A 19,936-nucleotide genomic window follows, 5' to 3' on the forward strand; every position below is an offset into this window, starting at 1 on the left:
AGGGTCTAGTCCACAACTCACTGTCCAGGGACTAGGGTCTAGTCCACAACTCACTGTCCAGGGACTAGGGTCTAGTCCACAACTCACTGTCCGGGGACTAGGGTCTAGTCCACAACTCACTGTCCGGGGCCTAGGGTCTAGTCTACAACTCACTGTCCGGGGACTAGGGTCTATTCTTGCATTTGTCAGCTGTTTACTTTCTGGGCTTTCTCCTGAGCCCCAAGTATCCTCCTGACTCTGTCTTGAAAGCTCTGACTTGAGCTATGCATGGCAGAGCTGCTTGGAGTGCATGCATTCAGAGCAGCATGTCCTGGGGTTTTACATGTTGGTTTAGGCTCTTCCTCTGCCTTTGCCTTCCAGCCTTACTGAGCTGACCACCTAGGAGAACTGTCACACCAGCAGCCTGTCTCTCATTTCTGGGCATCCAGGCCTGTAAGCACAGCCACAAACTCCTTATCCATGACAGTGTCCTCTCCCATCTTGCCTGCCTTCTCTTCAGTTGTCTTGTTCTCTCCTGAGGAGCATGGCCTTAAGCAGTTACTACTCCAGACCTCTGTTCTGTGGGTTTTCAAGTAGAGCTCCTAGTAACTTCCTCTGAGGGTGTTGTAGTCAAATTAGATGGTATTAACAGTGCAGAATTGCTGCATAAGGGCATATCATGTAACATTAGAACTCATTCTGACCTTATAATGTCAATAGGATTGTATTTTCATAATATATTAAAATGCAAATGCACTGTTTTATTATATTGCTTAAAGATGAGAAAATTTTTCATCACAAAATTCAGTTATAATTTTGACCATTATTATATTACAAGATCCCAGCTTGAATTTCCTTATGACAGTTTCCCCAAGCCTATAGTTGCTCAGTTCATTGAAGTCTTCTTATAGGACCACTTCTTATTCCATCCCAGTGATAACTTGTTAAGCAGAGTGCTGCCTGATACAGCACTTACACAGGCATATAGCTGGGTGCTGATGGAGGAAGGGGAACCTTCAAGTCACTTGTGAGTGCAAGGTGCAGCTTGCCTCATATTTAATTGATACCAAGGCCGCCTTTGTGAGTTTGCTGGAGTGTAGTGAGAAGTGGCCACTCTGAGTAGACTCCACTAGTGTGTAAGAATCTTGGTCTTACCCATTCGCACAGTCTCTAAAGGAGTGACACTGTGGCTTTCAAACCATGCTTCCCGTGCTTGCTGCCCACGGTCATGTGTATGAACACCCGCTTTCTCTTTCTTTCTCAGGACCTGTCTGGCTCCATCGATGACCTCCCCACGGGAACAGAAGCCACTCTGAGCTCAGCAGTCAGTGCATCCGGGTCTACAAGCAGCCAGGGAGATCAGAGCAACCCAGCTCAGTCTCCTTTCTCCCCACATGCATCACCTCACCTCTCCAGCATCCCTGGAGGGCCGTCACCTTCTCCTGTCGGCTCTCCTGTGGGAAGCAACCAATCGAGGTCTGGTCCGATCTCCCCTGCGAGTATTCCAGGTACTGCCATCTCTCCTGGTCCCACCCACCCTCATTACCCTCAACCCCATGTGAAGACAGGTCTGGCTTAGCAGCAGCTCTCAAACTCTGCCTTCCTAGGCACTCTGTTTTACTCCTTAAAACCGTGGGCATGTTTACATATTGGGATATAACAGAGTTCCCTGCCAAACATACAAGAGTCCCAGTTTATAAAGAGTCAACCAATGAACGATGGATAAATGCCCAGCTACTTTAGATGAGACAGCCCAGGACTGTCTAACTACTTTTAAAAGTTCAGTTTGCCAGAAACCAACCCCTTCAGTGTCTCCTGTCTTCTAATCCCCCTGTGGTAAGGATCCTTCATCAGTGCGTGTCCTGGAAATGAGGTTGCTGATGAGAATCAACCATGTGTATAACATGGGGATTATTTTCTGACATGTTTTAGAGTTGATGCTCATCTATGATCACAGTCACACACCGATTGTGCCCAACTGCAGTCCAAAGTGCTGTGCTGATACAAGCTCAAACTTTGTTTCTGACAGTTTGTGTTCTTGCTAACTCTTGTGTTCACTAGACATCTGTATCTCTAATGAGTGTGTGTGTATGTGTGTGTGTGTGTGTGTGTGTGTGTGTGTCTTGTCTGTGTATATGCATGTGTGTCTGCGTCTGTTTTCTGGGATTCTTAGTAACCACAAGCATCTTTCTGGTATCGTATCAAGTGTTCAAACCCTCTAGCTCTCCATTGTTACACAGCAAACTAGCTTTCCATTATCACAGAGCTATAGTAATGTTTGCTGATGGGCTACAGGCAGTTGTCAGAAAGCACATTGCGCTTACTTAGTAAGATGAGAACTTAACTGCTAGTAAACTTCTTATTTATCATCTTCTCCCCCAAAATCACAGGAGATAATTATACCTACTTTATGTTTTATTCCTTTTCTGTTTTTATAAAATACACAGTGTGTAGTATTTATAAATAATACTAGCCATCCATGGAAGAGTGTGTACAAGTAGGCAGTGTGCTGTGTGTGCAGCATAATTAGGAAGTGAGCCCCCATGGGCCCATCGCCTGCTCTCAGAATGGGAGTGAGGGGTAAATGGCGTCTCCCTTGCCTGTTCTTTCCCAGTATCATCTCTCTGCTGCCTTCAGCTATTCTCTCTATGTTCTACCATTTTTTAAAAGAATTTTATTATATTTTTAGCATTTATGTTACTAGTTTTATTTACTATGCTTCTATAGAAATGTATCATACTGTAATATTTTATCCAAGCTGACTTACTGTCAGTGAGCTCAGATATACTAGCTCGCAAAACCAAGAAAGGCCCAGGCAAACCCAACAATGCGGTCTCCTCAGCCCCACTCCATGGGATGTAGTCTATCTTGCATATTGGTTGGTTGGATGGTTGGTTTGGTTTTAATTAAAGGCCATGTTTTTATGACTCTATGTTAATTTTTTAGGAGATAGAGCTGAAGTTCCCATGTGTTTCAGCTAAGGCGTTTTGACGTTACTTTCTTTCCAGAGTATTTGTTTGACCCCACGGTGGTTGCAGCAAACCTGCACGGACCTGTCTTTGAAACTGATTTCAGCACTAGGGTTGCTCCAGTCTCCACATTCCCCAAGGCCAATTTGACATTCAGATCCTTTTTCTAATGCGCTGTAGATGGTTGCCAGAGAGCACTACCCCAGTGGAGGGGGTAACACACAGAGCACTGTGTTCTGCAGAGAACTAACTTGTGGTTTCATTCTGAAGTAGATCTAAGCCTTAATATCCTCATGCAGTTTCTGAGGTGTGAGACATTGATTTTTTTTAAAAAACTCTTGGTATAAGCATTGACAATATATTTACCATTCCAAATAGGGATTTTGTTGTGCTGTGTGTTTGAGGCAGTCTTTCTCTGTACTGGAGACTAGCCTGACTCCTGAGTGATTCTCCTGCCTCATCCTTCCAAGTGCAGGGATTGTAATTGGATAGCGTAATGCCCAGCTCTAAATGGAGATTTGAAACTTCCATTTTCATTGATTGGTCTGGGTTGGGCTGTAGAGTAACATGCCATTGGATATGCTTGCTTGGAACACATGACTGGGTGTACCCCACACAGTAGGCTTGTCTCCCCTATGTTAGCTATCAAGGAAATGCCCCAATAGAAATGCCCACAGTCTAATCTGATGGAGGTAAATTCTCAGTGTCGGTGCCTTCTTAGAAGATATGTCAAGTGGACAACAAGATCAACCATCACTATTTCTAATTTTGATTTCTGTGCATTCAGGTCAGGGGTGGGACAAGAACTGATAGAACCTGCCTCAGCAGGTGAAGGGTCTTCTCTCCGTCTTGAGTCCTATTTATGTTCTATTTATTTCTTTATGTATTTATTTTTCTTTTTTCCTTTTTTTAAATTAAATTTATTGATTGACTTGCTTTACAACCCAGTATCAGACCTCCCTCTCTTCCCGGTATCCCCTCACGTAAGTCCTCCCCCCATTTCGATTAGAAGGAGCAGCCTCCTCTCTGGGTCTCAACTCCCCCTGTTTCCCCTATCTCACCCTCCAACCCCACCCCCTAGTTCTCCTTTTTTATAACTAGGAAAGACATGGGTCAGCAGCCAGAGTGAAGAGCAACATTGAGAATGAGACAGGACTGTCCCAAAGACCGACCAACACTTCACTGTTTTCTCTGAACATAGCCATTTAGCCTGACAGGTGGCCCTGCTGCACTCAGAGATCATAGGCACCTGGAGTTTGTTTGATGTGCACACAGGCTAGCAGCTCAAGAGCCTAGATATTGTTCCCATTTGCCAGGATAAAGACAGCATTCCTCAACTGAGTAGTGTGGGCTACATACTGAAATGGGCTGCTGCTGCACAGGACCATGGTTGGGACAGTGCTCACAGCCTTGTAATCTGGCAGGGGTGGTCCTTTCTCACTTGGACAGAAGAGCTAGGAAACTCTGAGCATCTTTGCCTAGTCTGAGAGTGACCCAGTGCATGAACTTCAGTGACCCCTCGTCTTACACACACCCCCTCCCCAGCTAAGTCTAAGGGCATTCATCTTGGAGAGGGATGGGCGCACACGGGGGCGGGGGGGGGGTGCTATCTCAGGGATTGAACCCAGGGCCTTACAAATACTAGACAGGCACCCTACCACAGAGCTATGTAACCAACCATCAAACATACTTTGGTATTTTTCTTTGGTTTGGATTTTGGTTTTGGTTTTAGGGAAACAGGCCCAAGGCTTGGCACATTAGGCAAGGGCTCTGCCAATGAACCAAGTCCTCACCTGGATATAAGGTTTTATGTCATGGCCGTTACATTTTCATGACGGTATTCCCATGAAGTTTATTTTAAAAGCATGGCCTCTTACCTGCCCAGTGTGACCTGTCACCAACCCTCTGTGGTGGCACATGTTTACAACCCTAGTACCCGCTGAGGCAGAGGAATCACAGTACTGAATCCAGCTGGGCTGCATGGTAATACTTGTCTCTAAAAAGCACTCAGTTCCTTAAGTTTTACCAGTTACACTGATTCTGCATATAGATTGAAAATGATCACAGGAGTTGGTTTTTGCTATTTTTACTTTTAATTGAATGCTAATATATCTCTTGTCAGAGACTGATTTAGCCAGATCCCCACCCCCACCCTCATTTCTCATCTTTAGTTTTGTTGGCTGTACACTGCAGGCTGGCACGACACGCTTCCCTGCACTTGATTCTGAATCTATCCCTCCATGTACCCGTGTCCTGTCAAGGTTGCATCATTTCCCAGACCATGACTCTAAGCCACTGCTTCAGGGACGTGGTGTGTGCCGCCTCTGGCTCGCTTTCTCTGCTGCTTGCCCTTGGCCTCAGTAGCAGCTTGTTGGCCCTGACCTTGCCTATGGACTGTCTCTGCAGTGTTGCCTTCCCAGCAGCTCACTGAGCTGCACTCGGCGGCTGTGCAGCCCGTAGCTGGGCTACGGCAGTATCAAAGCTACGCTCCTTCTTCCTGGTGCTGTTGTCCAGAATCTGCTGCAAAGGAGTAACCATTTTCTCCATCCCTGCCCTGATAATGAAGTTGTTAACTACTTAGTGACCTTCTAATGTAGATCGGCACTGCAGTAAAGTGTCCCGAATGCTGATTCAGATTCTTGATGCTCTTGTGCTGCCTGCTGTGGTTGTGTTGGGAGGCCAAGTGAGTGTCCGAGGCTCAGCTCCAGAGTCCTGATGGCCCCGGCACACCTGTCACTCCTAGTGCCTTCACTTCATGTGCTCTTGAAAAGTGGGTGGAGGTTTCCTGTTAGGGACATGAATTGCCTCTTTGCTTAGCACTAACCATGCCCCAGCATCGCAGGTGCCTGTGTGAAACAGCAAAAGTTGGAACAGAATCCAGGAGTGCAGGCTGCTCTGTGTGGCGATCTTCCCCCGGTGCCATTACCAAGTCGGCTTTCTACTTACCTTCTCCCTGTTTCTTATCTTCCATTAAAGGCCAGAGCAGAGAGTGTCCACCCTCCTTGTGGATAGGTTGCCTGGGTATCATTTTGGTTAAGTTGTGGAAGTGTTTGCTGTCGAAGTCCTCTTATAGCCAATTTGGTGATGTTTTTACTGTGACAGTTTCATAAGTTATAGTCTAAGAGCTCCTTGTAGGCGTTTAAGGAGAATGGCTTTTGGATATACAAATATGTGCCATATCTGATCCCCTGGCTCTGCCAAGCTGAGTCCGCACCAGTCCATGCACTGCAGACCCCTGAGAGGCCTGTGTGTTGGCTTCACTGGCCTTGCCTCCTGAGCCTTGCCTCACAGATTACTAACAAAACTCAACTTCCGTTGACCACCAAGGGTTCTGTCAGCTTTTCCTTCCCATGCTGTATGCACAGCCAAGGTTGAAGATGGAGAACGTAGCTGTGCAGGGCAGGTGGCAGGTGGGGGCGGGTCCTGTCCCGATGGACACTTCTGTCCCTTTGATTGCTCGTGCTGCTTCTTTGTCTCTGTTAGTGACATATAAGGGCATGAACTTCAGGGTCCTGCTTATGGCTATTTTTGGTTCTTTGTCACTGGCCTGCTGTGTGTGAAGTTAAGTCGCTCTAATCTGTCTGTAGATGACCACTGATAGGTTAGAACAAATAACATAAACGTAAATATTCACGTGAGTGCCTCACCAAAGGGACATGGCTTCCTGGCCGTTCCTGTGTGGTACTGGTTTTTATTATTGGAAAATTAATCCAAGGTAGATCTTCCTACCCGTGAGAGCAGAAAGAACAGAGTTGTAAGGCCCCTGGTTTTGTTTTCTTTGTGTTGTTTGTTTTTAGGTTGTTATAAGCATTGCTATGTGCTTACCTGATGGAGGTGGCTCACCCATTTTCCCCTCGAACTGCTGGCCAGATGAGAATGAGGGCTTTGTTAGGTAGGTCAGGATCCAATGAGCTTGAAAGAAGAGCCTAGTGAGGAGGATCCTGTGATCACTCCTTGAGAGCTGTCCTCTGCCTCTTTCTCTGTGCATTCCTTTCTCTGCAGTAAGCCCTGCTTCCCTCTGCTGTGCTCCTGCTCTCTCTCTCGCGCTCTCTCTCTCTCTCTCTCTCTCTCACACACACACACACACACACACACACACACACNCTCTCTCTCTCTCTCTCTCTCTCACACACACACACACACACACACACACACACACGCACACACCCACACACAGTTCCCGCACACCTGTCCTCTGTCCAGGAGGTGACTGACATACCACTGCCTGACAAAGGCCTCTAGTTTATGTGCTTTGCAAAAGTTTGCCAGGATAGAACTTCCAAAGGAAGCTTGGCCAGTGCTGGCCTGTGCTAGGTAAACTCCAGTTCTCTAGAGTTCAGCTCATTCCAGAGTTTGTCGTCCCAGCTCCTGGAGAATGAGTTGCTCATCTAACGTGCCCTCAGACAACAAATGCACATGCTGTGACAGTTAAACAGCCCCAGCCCCTCCTTAGCACGATATGAAATGGCATCCAGGTGGGCTTCCAGACTGCAGATAAAAACAAGAAAACATTCTGGTCAAAAGACAAGTTTTCTTAATTTGACATTCACACAGCAGATTCAGAAAGGATGCTAACCAGGGGAAGAGAAAGATGGATGGCAGTGAGAAGCTGGTCGTGGGCCAGAGCGAGCAGGAAGGGCGTTAGTGAGAGGAAACGATAAAGGTTCCTGATGTCGTTTGTCAAGATTACTGCCTGTAACATGAACCACAGAGGGTGCAAACATGCCTCTCTTTTGTTTAATCTGTTCTGCCTAGATTTTTAAATCTTTCAAGCCTCAGCCCAAGCCCATCCCAGTAAATATATTTTCCGTGGTTTAATTTACCCTTAATAAGACTCAGGGTATATTACAGGTTTGTTTCTGTGTGTAAACATTTCCTGGCCGGTTTTCTCTGAGCATTGCCAGCAGTAGGCCACGCATGCTGCTGCAGGGACAACACCACTGACCTCCCTGCTGAGCTCACGTCTCAGCATCTATCACGTGGTCCGTTTTGGCTTCTCTGGAGGTAGAAATTCCGTGACAGCTTGTTCCAAGGGGAATGCATGCTGCTTATTGGCAAACTGAGCAAGCAAAGAAAAAAAAAAAAAAGAAACACACAGTGTCATTGATATATCCATGTTTCTAATCTGTGGTTACACAGAAAACATCAATTCAGCATTTCTACAAACTCAGAGAACTTAGCCAGTGTTTCCCCTTACGATGTAAAATATTTGTGTGTTAAACAAAGCAATAATTTCCTATCCTTTCCAAATGATGCTTAGCAGAAGTGAGGGAGACAGGCAGGGCTTCTGGTTTTGAGAGACGGTGTGCAGCTCGAAGAGCTTGGTGAGGGAAAGGGCACTGTTCAGCCTCTCCTTAGCAGCCTGTAACACTTCACGCCAAGGTCCACCCCAGGATGAAAGAGCTCACGAGACCCGGTCTGTCTGGCATTCACCTAGTTGGGAGATGAATGTGGTGTCTTATCTTCCAAAGGAACAAGTCTTCTGTTCTTCTACCACATTTGAATTTAAGCTTTGTTTCTTCCTCTTCCTCCACATTCAGCGACCAGGAAGGCACAGGAGCTTCTGCTCCTTTGCACCTGACCTTTCCCTCTCGGATCCCTCCCAAGCCTCGTGCTTCACCACCCTCCTCCCCCATGTCTGCTCTGTGCCTGTGTCTGTGTGTTCTTCCTCCCTGCAATTATCTGCTGTAGTGAGAGCCACACACCTTGTTCATTTCTGGAGCTCTTGGACTGTCACCACTGCAGCCATGCGCGCAGCAGTGTACTGCCTCTGTGGAAAGGGGGTTGACATTGACCTGCTGTACTGAGGACTGGAAACGTGAGGGGTACAGTGCTTTTATGAGCTAATGGAAGCACAGAAGAGGAGAGTGTCAGAATCCATTTGGCTACATTTCGGGAAATGGTGGCTAAATGAATAGTGCCTAGAGCTGGTGTGTTCTTAGCTCTTCCGTGTGAGTGTTCTAAAGGGGCAGGGCATTGATCCCGACCGAAGGAGCGAGCATTCCTCCTACTTCCTGTCTCCTGCTCTGCTGAAGCTGAGGACTCTGATGTGTTGATTGATTATAGCCGTTAAGCCTATACTAATCAGTTTCATCAGTTCCTCTCATTCACACACGTGCACCTTTGATTTCTCTTCCACAACGGGATGATGTGGGTTGTCAGTGACTAATGAAGAGCAGAATTGATTTCGGCACGAGACAAACGGAATGCCGACACCAATCCTGAAAGGCATTAATCTTTAATAATTCACATCTGCATGTTTATAAATGGTATACCCGGGGATTGTTAGTGTTGACATTCTCTCTTCCAAACAGAAAGTGACACCAGGATTTGTACTTGCAAACTGCTTTAAATGCACATTGCAGAATGCCAGGGTGTGACCTTGTGAAGGCTGCCAGTACAGTGCTGCATGGGGGCTTCTGTTGCCCTTCAGGTGCTGCTGCTTCCGGTGTGGCCTGTGACAGCCCGGCAGCCCGGCTGCCCACGACCTCCCTGCCTTCCTTTATCACCACTTGCCTCATTCATTCCACAAAGCAGACTGTGGACATGTTTCTAGGACCCTAGGGAAGTGCACTGGGCCTGCACGCAGAGAGTATGGGAAAAACATGAAGTTCATAAATAAGTGTGCGCTTGGTCTGGGGAACATTTTGACAGTTAACCATTCGGACTGGAGTTCAGATCCCCAGACCCAGGTACGGGGATCTTCAGAGCAAGCTAGCTATAGACTTTGATTGGAAGGCCCTACCTCAATCAATAAAGCAGGCACATTATAATTATTTTGTTACCTTATTATTGTTGATCCTTTACTATGTCTAATAAATAGGAAATTTTACCAGAGACATTTCTGTATGTAAAAATATGTAGTTAATATATAAGGTTCCGTGTCCTCTTCAGTCTCAAACACGTACTAGAGTTTTTAGAGTGTATCCCCCAAAGGATAGGGGGCTGTTGTCTGGGACATTTGAGATTATGGCATGAGGTGTTAAGTGTTGTGGGAGACCACTAGAAGGTGAGTGGGTAGGAGTGCCATGGGTCAGTTGAGGCTCTAAGGGATCGTTCTGGCTAAGGGCAGCGTCAGAACCACGACAGGATCTTAAGGAAGGGTGGTCGCAGTGGGCACACAGGGTTGTGTGGAGGAGGAGGGGGGATGAAGAAATTAGAGAGCAGTGTCTGTGATTAGAAGAGGAAGGGGCGCAGCGGAGGTGGAAGGGAAGCCTTTGGGCTGACCCTGTTTCTGTGGCCCTCCAGAGTAATCCTGCCTAGCCATTCAGAGGGTTTGTTTTGGTTGATTTGTTTATTTTAGCCAAGTTAGGTGTGAAAGTCTGGATACCAGGGCTGCATTTCACTGCAGATGTAAGAGAGGGTTTGAAGCTAGAGGTGTCTAGGCTTCTGAGCATTGCAGGGGCAGCGTGGATTGCTGGCCCCACCTTCACTCAGGAGGTAGTGGCTCTGGCTACCCAGAGCCTCCGGTCAGCCACAGTGGGCTGTCCTCACTGCCCCGCATGAGGTCCATGGCTTGTGTCTAGCTGACTGTTAGTTATTCATCACGACAAGCATGGGGCAGAGAGCCACTCCAGGCGGCCACTGACAAGCATGGGACAGAGAGCCACTCCAGGCGGCCTTTGTATTTGCCAGGCTTGGATTTGTTTTCCTGACCTTTCTGAGCTAGGTTATGAACTCTGTTGGTAGTGCTGCCACAGTGAGAAAAATACAAGAGGAGTTAGAATCTCGGGCCTGAGGTCACTGGTGCTGAGTCCCCATCTTCACGGCCATCACCGTGAATCCATTACACACACACACACACACACACGATTATGACAATTAAGTTCTTTTGATTTTTTTTTTTTAAACACAAAACTGTCATTTGTAGAGAGCTGCACCTCAGTCTTCAGCGTATTGCTCTGTCTTGTCCCCTCCTCTCCTTTGTTTTTTCCCTTAGAGACGGTCATGGAACAGATCTTCATTTCTGTAGTGTTATGACTCTGGGCAAGCCCTTTGCCCACACAGCTGAATTAAACTACCCTGTGCTTACTCTATTATTATCCATCCTCTCCCTCACGATCCAACTGAGGTGAGGCCTTTTCTTGTTAAGTGCAGCCAGCTTCCCTTTACATCAGGGGTGGAGAACCGTGCCTGGCCAGGAGAGGGCGCCCAGTAGATGTTGACCGAGTGTAAGCGTGCCAATTCTGAAAGGGGACAAAGAGAAAGAAAAAGAAAGAAAAGGAAAGAAAAGGAAAAAGAAAAGGGAGTGTAAGAAAAGAGAACTCTGAGGTTATTCCAGAGCTAGCTTTCATTCTGAGCTGGGGCTTGGTGGGTTGTCTCTCACTGGCCGTTCCCTCCCCTCCTTAGACTCAAAGCGGATAGATCAGTCTGTTATCCTTGTGCTTAAGAACAGCACCTAAAGCCATAGTTCTCAACTTGTAGATATAAGCCAAGTCTTTGAGTCTGAAGGCCTCTGCCTGATTCTGAGCCTTCACAGAGATGCATTAGCATGGATGGTAAAACAGTAGCTGGTGACTAATCCCTATCTCCACAGCGGGTAGTTAATACGCTCTAGATATTTGGGAAAGTGTGCTTGATAACTACGTAGCTAACATCTAAAGTAAGCCTGGTGCATATGTGAAGCTGTGGCTCCTGTCCTCTGTGCCCTATTGGTCTCTGTCACGCAACCTCCAGTTGTCCCTCATATCAGAGGCTCCAGGTAACCTGCACACAGCTCAGAGTTCTGAAGAGCTGTGTGCACAAGAGACACCCCACTGTGCTAGGTGGAACTGGACTGAGCCAGCTCAGCACCTGAAGAACCACCACACACACACACACACACACACACACACACACACACTGAACTGAGCCAGCTCGGCCCCCACTAAATCCCCCTCACTGGACTGTACTGGTTCAGGGTTTAGCTGCACACTGCCCTAGGTTTCACTGTGCATCCTTCTCTTCAAAAAGCCATTGACTGAAGCACTGCATGTGTATATGTGACACTGAATGGAGACCTCCCTCAGACATTATTACATTTAAATGTGAGCAGTGGTAGTAGGTAGACCCCACAGGTCTTGGAGATTTCGGCCTTGCTGTTGAGTTTCCCAAAGCAGTGCAGTGCTTTAGCTTTTACTTTTCAAAGAGGTTTTGGAGCTGGGAATGTAGGTTGGTGTCTTCCTGGAAGGAGTAAGCCCTGGGTTAAGTTTCTGGCACCACACAAGCAAAGTACGAGAACACATGCTTGAAGACCCAGCCCTTGGGATTAAGCCTCAGCTCCATGGGAAGGTGAAGGCCAGCCTGGACCACATGAGACCCTGCACAAAAGGAAAGAAATAGCGTAGTCACCTCAGCATCCCATAACCATGAAGTTTGTATCCATAGCACCCATGTCATAGCCCAAATTTGGTGGCACACATCTGTGATTCCTGCTGAGGAGGCAGAGACCAGCGGAGCCCCGGAGCTGGCTGACCAGCCAACTTAGCCCCATCAGTGTGCTTGACTTCAGTGAAAGACCCTGTCTACAATAATAAGTGGGAAAAGGCCAAGTCAGCCTGTAGTCTGCACATGCACACACATACACATGCACACATACCACAAAATTGGCCTGTTAATCAGTCAATATAGTTTAAAGTCAAACATACAGAAGTTTTAAGTTTTACCACAAGAATAAACAGTGTAGTTTCAAATACAATAAATTTTTAAAACTTTCAGAAACCAGGTTAATTTCACATATAAATTGATTAATCATATATTTAACAGACATTAATTCTATATTTAATAGAATAGAAACTAGTTTTTAATAATTATAATATGTGTATGCAGAGGACCTGTGTAGCACATATGTGGGGGTCAGAGGATAACATATGAAGTCCCTTCTTGCTGAACCCACTCAGGCCACCAGGCTCACATGGCAAGTGCCATCTTTTCCACCCAGATACCAGTGTTTAAATGTTGGTTTCTGAGCTGAAAATCTAGTGCTCTTAAACAGTACAGCTTTTCCTGCCACCTGTCGGATGCATCCAGGAGTAGTGTCACCATGCCTAATGACTGGGCGGGCGTTGTGCTAAAGCATGGCCTCTTGTGCCTGCAGGGCCCCTACACCTCCGTTTACAGTGTATGGGCTTTAAGCCGCAGAGGGCAAGCACAGCCCTCCCACAGGGCATCTTCACAGCTGCTCCTGTTTACCAGGAGCAAGTAGCATTGTCAACCTCTTGGAACCCAGACTGAGGGTGTGACAAGGAAGAGGGGAGTGAGCACAACTCTGATTGAAAAAAGAGGGGACCTGGCCCTACAGCCCTGAAGCCCTACAGCCCTGCCTTTGTCCTGCAGGAGCCCTGCTTTTGCCCTGCATGGGGAAGAGAGGAGCAGGCAGCACTCAACTAATGTTTCCCCTGGGGGTCCAGGTAGACAAATTGGCAACCCCATTCACAGCTTTTTTTTCCCCTTGTCCCCTTTGTATCATAAGAACTGCTAATCGGATCCATGCTGCTGCCTCGTGGTTAGTTATTAGCAGAATAAAGGCAGATTTCTTCAAAAGAACGGGTGGGGGAAATGACTATACGAAATTGCAAGGTTGTTCGAATCTTAAATGCACAGCAGTCGATTTTCCCCCTTATTCTGAATTACGCGATGAATACAAGTCTTTCATCTGTCACTATACCCATTTCTTCACAAGGCAGCCAAATATTAAGCTTCTCAAACAAAAAGAAAGGAATCTTAGGAAGAGGAAAAATATTGAAGAGGAATAAGAATGGGTAAGAGAAGGGGGAAATTAGGTTTTGTTTCATTAATTTGTCCTGGTGAGAGAAATACAAACTGCCTGCTCTGTGTGCCCCCCGCCCCGCCCCATCCTACAGAAAGCAGGGACGTGAGCAGAGTTAGCGCGTGCTACACTTCTGTGTGTCATGGCTGGGGTTGTGTGTGAGTCAGATTCGGAACCTACTACCTCTTAAGTAGACATCAGAATGCTGTCATCCTGGGAGAGAGAACCGCGTTATTTCGTGGTCCCCACCGCTGCCACCAATGCACTTTTTCTCATGCAGACTTTTGAGTCATACCACAGGCCTGAAAGCTGTCGCAAAGGATGTGTTCTGATAGAATGGCACCACAGGCACCACAGGCACCACAGGCTCTGTGGTGGACCTTACCCAGTTGCTCAACACCCAGACTGACTCCCCAAGATAGGCATGGCCCCTGTTGTGCCCTCCTGTCTCACCCACCCACCTCCTGTTGAAGCCATCACACTGGGTGTGAGCTGAGGAAGCCAATAGCCCTGCCTCCATGGTTGCCTTGTCTTCAGTGGCTACCTTTTGCTTTCAGGACACAGTTTTTATTCTTTCACCACTTATCAAGAGGAAGGCACACAGGGACTGAGCAGAGCTGGCATGCAAGTACTCTGCCATTGTGAGCCACAGTGCTTCACCCAGTGCTTCCCACAGTATGGTCAGAGGGCTGACTGAAACCTGGCCTCAGGAGGCACAGAGGCTCTGTCTGCCCTGCAGCCCAGGCTCTGAGGGCAGACTGGAGGCAACTGCTGCTAAGGCCACCTGCCTGAGTTGGTCATTGGGGCCTGCACTGTAGAAGCAGAGAGTTCTACAAATTGTCCTTTGACTTCCATACATGAGTCATGGGGTGGGGGTGGGGGTGTTCACGCACACACTCTCACGCATACACACACACTCACATTCTCACACATACACAAATACACAGTCACTCACACATACAAACACATACATATTCACACACTCACACATACTCACTTATACATGATCACTGACACTCTGACACATACATATGCTCACACACACACACACACACACACGCTCACATTCGTTCACACATATACACACATTCATTCTCATACATTTACACTCACACTCTGACACGTAAAGGGTCTGGAGGGTTGTCTTCCAGAGGCGCTGTACCCAGTTCTTGAGCTTATCTACTGTAGTAACAGAGGGAGGCAGGAGCCCTAGAAGGTTTTACCAGCAGCGGCGTTACCGAGGCAGCCTGCTCACTGTTTCTCTTCCATCCGTCCAACAGCACTGTCAGTATAATCTATGATATCATAGCTCATCCATATAGTTTTTTATTTTCTATTTTGTTTGATCTAAGAGCCAGGAACATAATTTAGCTCTTAGCCCTGCACTTGTTATAATTGGTTGAGGAGGGTAGTGAGTCTGCCCCAGGCCTGGCTTGTAGAGGCCTAAAGCCAAGTTATTGTGTGATTTCTCCTGGAAAAAAAGGAGCAAGTGTGGATTAACGAGAGAGGCCACCACCAACAGAGCAAAGAAATGTGTCCACCCAGTGTAGTTTAGTGAGCTAGGGAGCGTATTCAGGTTACTTGGGAGCACGTCACTGACCCTCTAGGCAGCCACCCCCCTGAAGAGCTCACGCCAGCACGGGCTCAGGAAGGCTGAATCCCTGGAGCCTTGTCTACAGCTTGCCAGCAACCCCATGGGACAGTGCCCCCCCACACACACACATACAACATACATGCACCCTGAAATCCTTTCTGCTTCTATAACCATGGGAAGGGAGGGGCCTTGTAAATCTGAGGAGCTCTGGAGTCTGGGAGGCACATCAGCTTCCCGAGACTTGTTTATGCAAGCCTTGGTGTTGAACATGGGAGTTTGTATCAAGTTGTCTGTCACTGCTGCCCCCCTAAGCACCACCTCATGCTCCCTGGCCTGCATGTTTTCTTACAGAATTGTCTACAAGGGGCCAGTGCCTGTGAGACGGTTCTCAGGCATTCCAGTGTTGTAAATAAAATTCTATTTTTACCATTTCATGTATCATCAGTGGCTGCTTTTAAACTACTCACAATCACTGAGTTAAGTAGTTATGGCAGAGAACATATGGTCTAAAAGCCTAAAATATTTACTATCTGCCAGTTTATTAAAAAGAAAAAAAGAAGTTGTCTAATTCTGATTAGAATAACAAGATAAAATTGCATGATTACTGTTAACTCATAAAAAATCTAATTAGCTATTAGTCCAAGTTTGCTTTCTGGAATAAGCAGTCATTTATTCGTTTGTCAATAAATATATATCGAATGCTTACTGAATATGTCTGGTTCTAGAGATGGAGCAAAAAGTGAAGCACACAGGTCCCTGTTCAGAAGGCAATTGAAATTATGAATGTCAGTCCGAGTGTCCTTCCATGGGAAGTGTGCAGTTGTGGAGCGTCAGGGCCAGCCACCCCATAGCTCGCTGTTACACATGCTGAGCTCTGTCTTAGTTGATTTTCTTACTGCTGGAACAAAACAGTTCACAAAAGCAATGCGCTGGCGCCCACAGTCTGGGTGTGCTCCGTCCTGGCTGGGAAGACACAGTGGCAGGAGCAGCTGCTCACGGCCACAGCCAGGAAGCAGAAGGGGGAATGCTTGGCTCTCCAGCCCTGGAGCCCAGTCCCCTGAATAGTGCCACCCACTTAGGGTGGGTCTTCCCACTTCCTGGGTGTGGTTATACTGGCGATTATCTCCCAAGGCATTGTTATTTAGGACACAAATGAAGCAAGGATGACCACTTCTGTTAATACCAATAATGTATCAAAAATAGCAGCCATACAAGCTAGACAAGAAAAGTCATAAAAACTAGTATGAAAAAATATAGCTGTCCCCCAGTGCAAGTTATGGTAAGATGGTGTCCCATCCCCTAAGACTGAAGCATACAGGCACTGTGAGTAGGAGAGAGGGGCTGTGTGCACATTTTTAACTTTCACTCTTTAAACTACAGAATCATACCCCCAAAGACTCAAGAAGTGCTGCCAAAATGCTACACAGAGCACCTAAAATGGAATAGCAACACTAATAAATTTTTTATATATAATGTGAAATAGCTTAATTGATTTTAGATACAAATTTGGATTTGTTACTGTTGGAGAAGTTATAAGTAAGAAGCCTTAAGTGTGCTCTCGCTTGGGACTGGAATTGGAGATCCTTATATAAACTTGTCTTTAGGCATGTAAATACCAGCATACAGGTCCATGTAATCCATGGGTTAGGATCTGCCTCTGTCCACTGGGAGGACTGGAGACATCAGTATACCAGCAACAGTGAGCCACCCTGACACCCACAGCTAAATCTCAGAGCACTCCAGGAACGAGAACCAGGACTTCTAAGTGATGGATCTCAGGACTGATGTCAAACAGACATGAGATGATCCTACAACCTCTGGTCATTCTAAAAATAAGGACGTACGCAATAAAAAGAGTAGAACCCAGGATGCAGCGGGAAGGAAGGAGTTTCCACTGGCCAGAACCGATGTGGCTTGAACTGACAATGGTGACCTTGGTGTCTTTTTACCCCTGCAAAGCAAGCATCTAGGAATTTTCTACTGTTCCATGACAGATTGCCCCAGACTTAGCAAATAAATATAGGCATGGTGTTTTGGCCAGAAGTCCAGCCTTGGCTTAATTTTGGGGCTCACAAGACTGGGTGTTCTGTCTGTGTTCTCATCTAGAAGCCCAAGTAGGGGAGAATGTATCCAGTTTCTTTCACATCATAGCAGAAATCACTTTGTTTTGGTTGTGGAAACGGTAGCTTTCCATGACTATGAAAACTCCAACATGAAATAATAGGAGAAAGAATTGGTGCTGGACCTGAAGTTGGGAAGTTTAGATCATGTTAAGGTGCCAGCTGCTTTGGACCTAAGTCAGGTATTAGCATTCTAATGGGGGCATTGTCTGTAGTGAGGAAGGAAGCAGAGACTGGATTCCCCAAAGTTCACTGGTCTATCGATGACTCAGTGAGAGACTGACTGCCTCAGGGTGTAGGTGGAGAGCAGTCAAGGAAGACGCCTGTGTCTACCTGTCTTACACACACATGCCAACTTTACAAATCATTTAATAAGGAGTGAAGCCCTCGAGCTCTGAAGCATTCCTTCACTTCCTTAAGTCAGTTCACACCATCAGCTGAGTCTGCCCTTCGAAGCCAGGCATGCAGAGACATCTCCCTTTTGATCCTGTCCAAGTCCACTGCAGAATGTAACATAACACAGATCCATTCCCTTTTGCCACATAAGGCAACTCTGCAGGGGGAGCCATCAGTCACCTTGCTTGCAGCGTTCCTTAGAGGCAAGGTGTGGGGACCATACAAGGATGTAGCTTTCCTCAAATTGAAATCCATTAACACACATGGACGTCAAAGGGGGAGATGGAAAGTCACCATTAGCAGCCACCCTTATGGTGAACCTCACAGGCAGGACTTTCTAATAGATGCTGACATTAGCAGGTGAAAGTTGCAGGAGACATGGGGCTTGGATCAACCTCAAGTGAAATGAGTACCCCAAAAGTGAGCACCAGCCAGATCATGTAATCAGCATGAACACCAGAAATGGAATGTGGGGGTGCTCCAGCGCCATGATAGGATGAACACAGAAGGATGTGCTAGTTCCCACGCGTGTCCTCTTTTTCAGCAATAAAATGCGCTACCCAGATCAGACTGGGCAACATTGTACAAAGTAACGCATTAGTACTCTTCCAGAGAGTCAAGATTATAGGGCATCAGGAAAGACTGGGGGTCTTAAGAAGGCTGTAGGACACGAAGGGGACAAAAGCTAAAAGCAATGTGGGATGAGCCTACAGACAGGACATGTACTGAGAAACCATGCGTATGCTGCAGTTATGTAACAAGCCTCTGTGCGACCCAGTGGTTTTGTAGCCTCTCTCGAGTGTTTCATAAGCAAAGTAGAAACGGTGGCTGCTCCCTGCCACGCCACTCTAGATTGGTACACCCTGTACACAGAAATATTTACACGGATGTTAACAAGTGACTGGTATAAGTGGTGGGGGTCCTTCTTATTCACCACCGGGCTGCTTATGTCATTACAGACACAGATGAAGGTAAACCATGGGGCTTAACAAAGGAGACACCCTCTTGGTTTGAATTATGGCTAACATTGAATTATGGAGGTTAGAGTTCCCCCTACGGTTAACTCCTTTATGTTATGTGGCCATGTCCTCCTTTGAAATGATTACCAAACTCTGAAAGGTATGATTTAAAATCAGCATATATAAACCCCCACAGAATTTAAGGTATTTACCTAATTAATTTCATCCAAAGATTCTGGTTTTCTGACTGTGGACTGTGGATGCAGTGAGTTTGCCTATGTTACGTGTCACACGCATGTTTTCTGGCTCATCTGCCCTAACGGTAGTTATGCCTGCGTGCTCACGGGATGTTATGCCTTAGTTACGGAACTGGCAGAGAGAGAGAGAGCATGAATGGAAGTGGGGGGTCAGGGTACCTTGCACTTATTTTTCTTCAGCCTTAAACAGCTGTCTGTCTTGGTAACAGGGTGAACATGGTGTGAGCACTCCTTTCTTGCTTGGCAGGTACATCACACTTTGCCTTGCACCAGTCAGCCCACAGCAGTGCTTGGCCTTGCCAATGCTTTGTGCAGGGTGGGACGGGTCTCTTGTAGCCTGTTCATTCTTGCTCGGTGCATTAGCTCGGTCTGCCTGCACAGTGGAGGCCATGCTGCCCTGTGTTGACAGAGAAGTGCTGTTTGTTTCCTCTGTGTGAGCGTGTGAGTCCAGCCTGCTGGGAAGAAGCAAGCAAGCGTTATGATGTAAGCACTTGCTGTCTTGGGCCAGCTCGATACTTTAAGAGTCAGGGTTTGGCTGCAGAGTGCTTTAAATTTCTAAATGGAGATTGGGGCCGTGGGGTGTTTCGTTTCATAGGAAACATGTAACCCACAGAGGCTTCAAGGCAGTTTTCGTAGATCTGTAGCCATGTCAGTGACCAGTGTTTGCCCTTGAAGTTGTTTTAGACCAGAATGTTAAATGTTTGTACTGTACAGTTAATTCTTTGGCATTCATATTAGGCTACTACAGATGCGCAAGACGGAGCCCGCTGGCGTGTGCTGTGCTTTGTAAGGCCTCTGCTAGTTGTGAGCACATGCAGGGGCTCTTCATTGCTCAGTGTCCCGAGTGTGGCAGATGCACACTCAGAAATACATACCAAGTTTTGTATTATCTCTAAAGCTGGGGTGCCTAACCCC

General features: G+C 46.8%; 1 protein-coding gene across 2 annotated transcripts in view; it reads left to right on the plus strand.

The window, feature by feature from the left end:
- Arid1b (AT-rich interaction domain 1B) overlaps window positions 1-19,936 on the plus strand; it is a 350,213-nt gene that overhangs the window by 249,596 nt on the left and 80,681 nt on the right. For both annotated transcript variants that reach the window (XM_029471378.1, XM_021186013.2), the window contains one exon: window positions 1,244-1,487. In XM_029471378.1, coding sequence (XP_029327238.1) covers window positions 1,244-1,487 — 244 coding nt within the window. The remainder of the gene's footprint in view (window positions 1-1,243; window positions 1,488-19,936) is intronic.

This window comes from Mus caroli, chromosome 17 (assembly GCF_900094665.2).
Source record: "Mus caroli chromosome 17, CAROLI_EIJ_v1.1, whole genome shotgun sequence".
Taxonomy (NCBI): domain Eukaryota; kingdom Metazoa; phylum Chordata; class Mammalia; order Rodentia; family Muridae; genus Mus; species Mus caroli.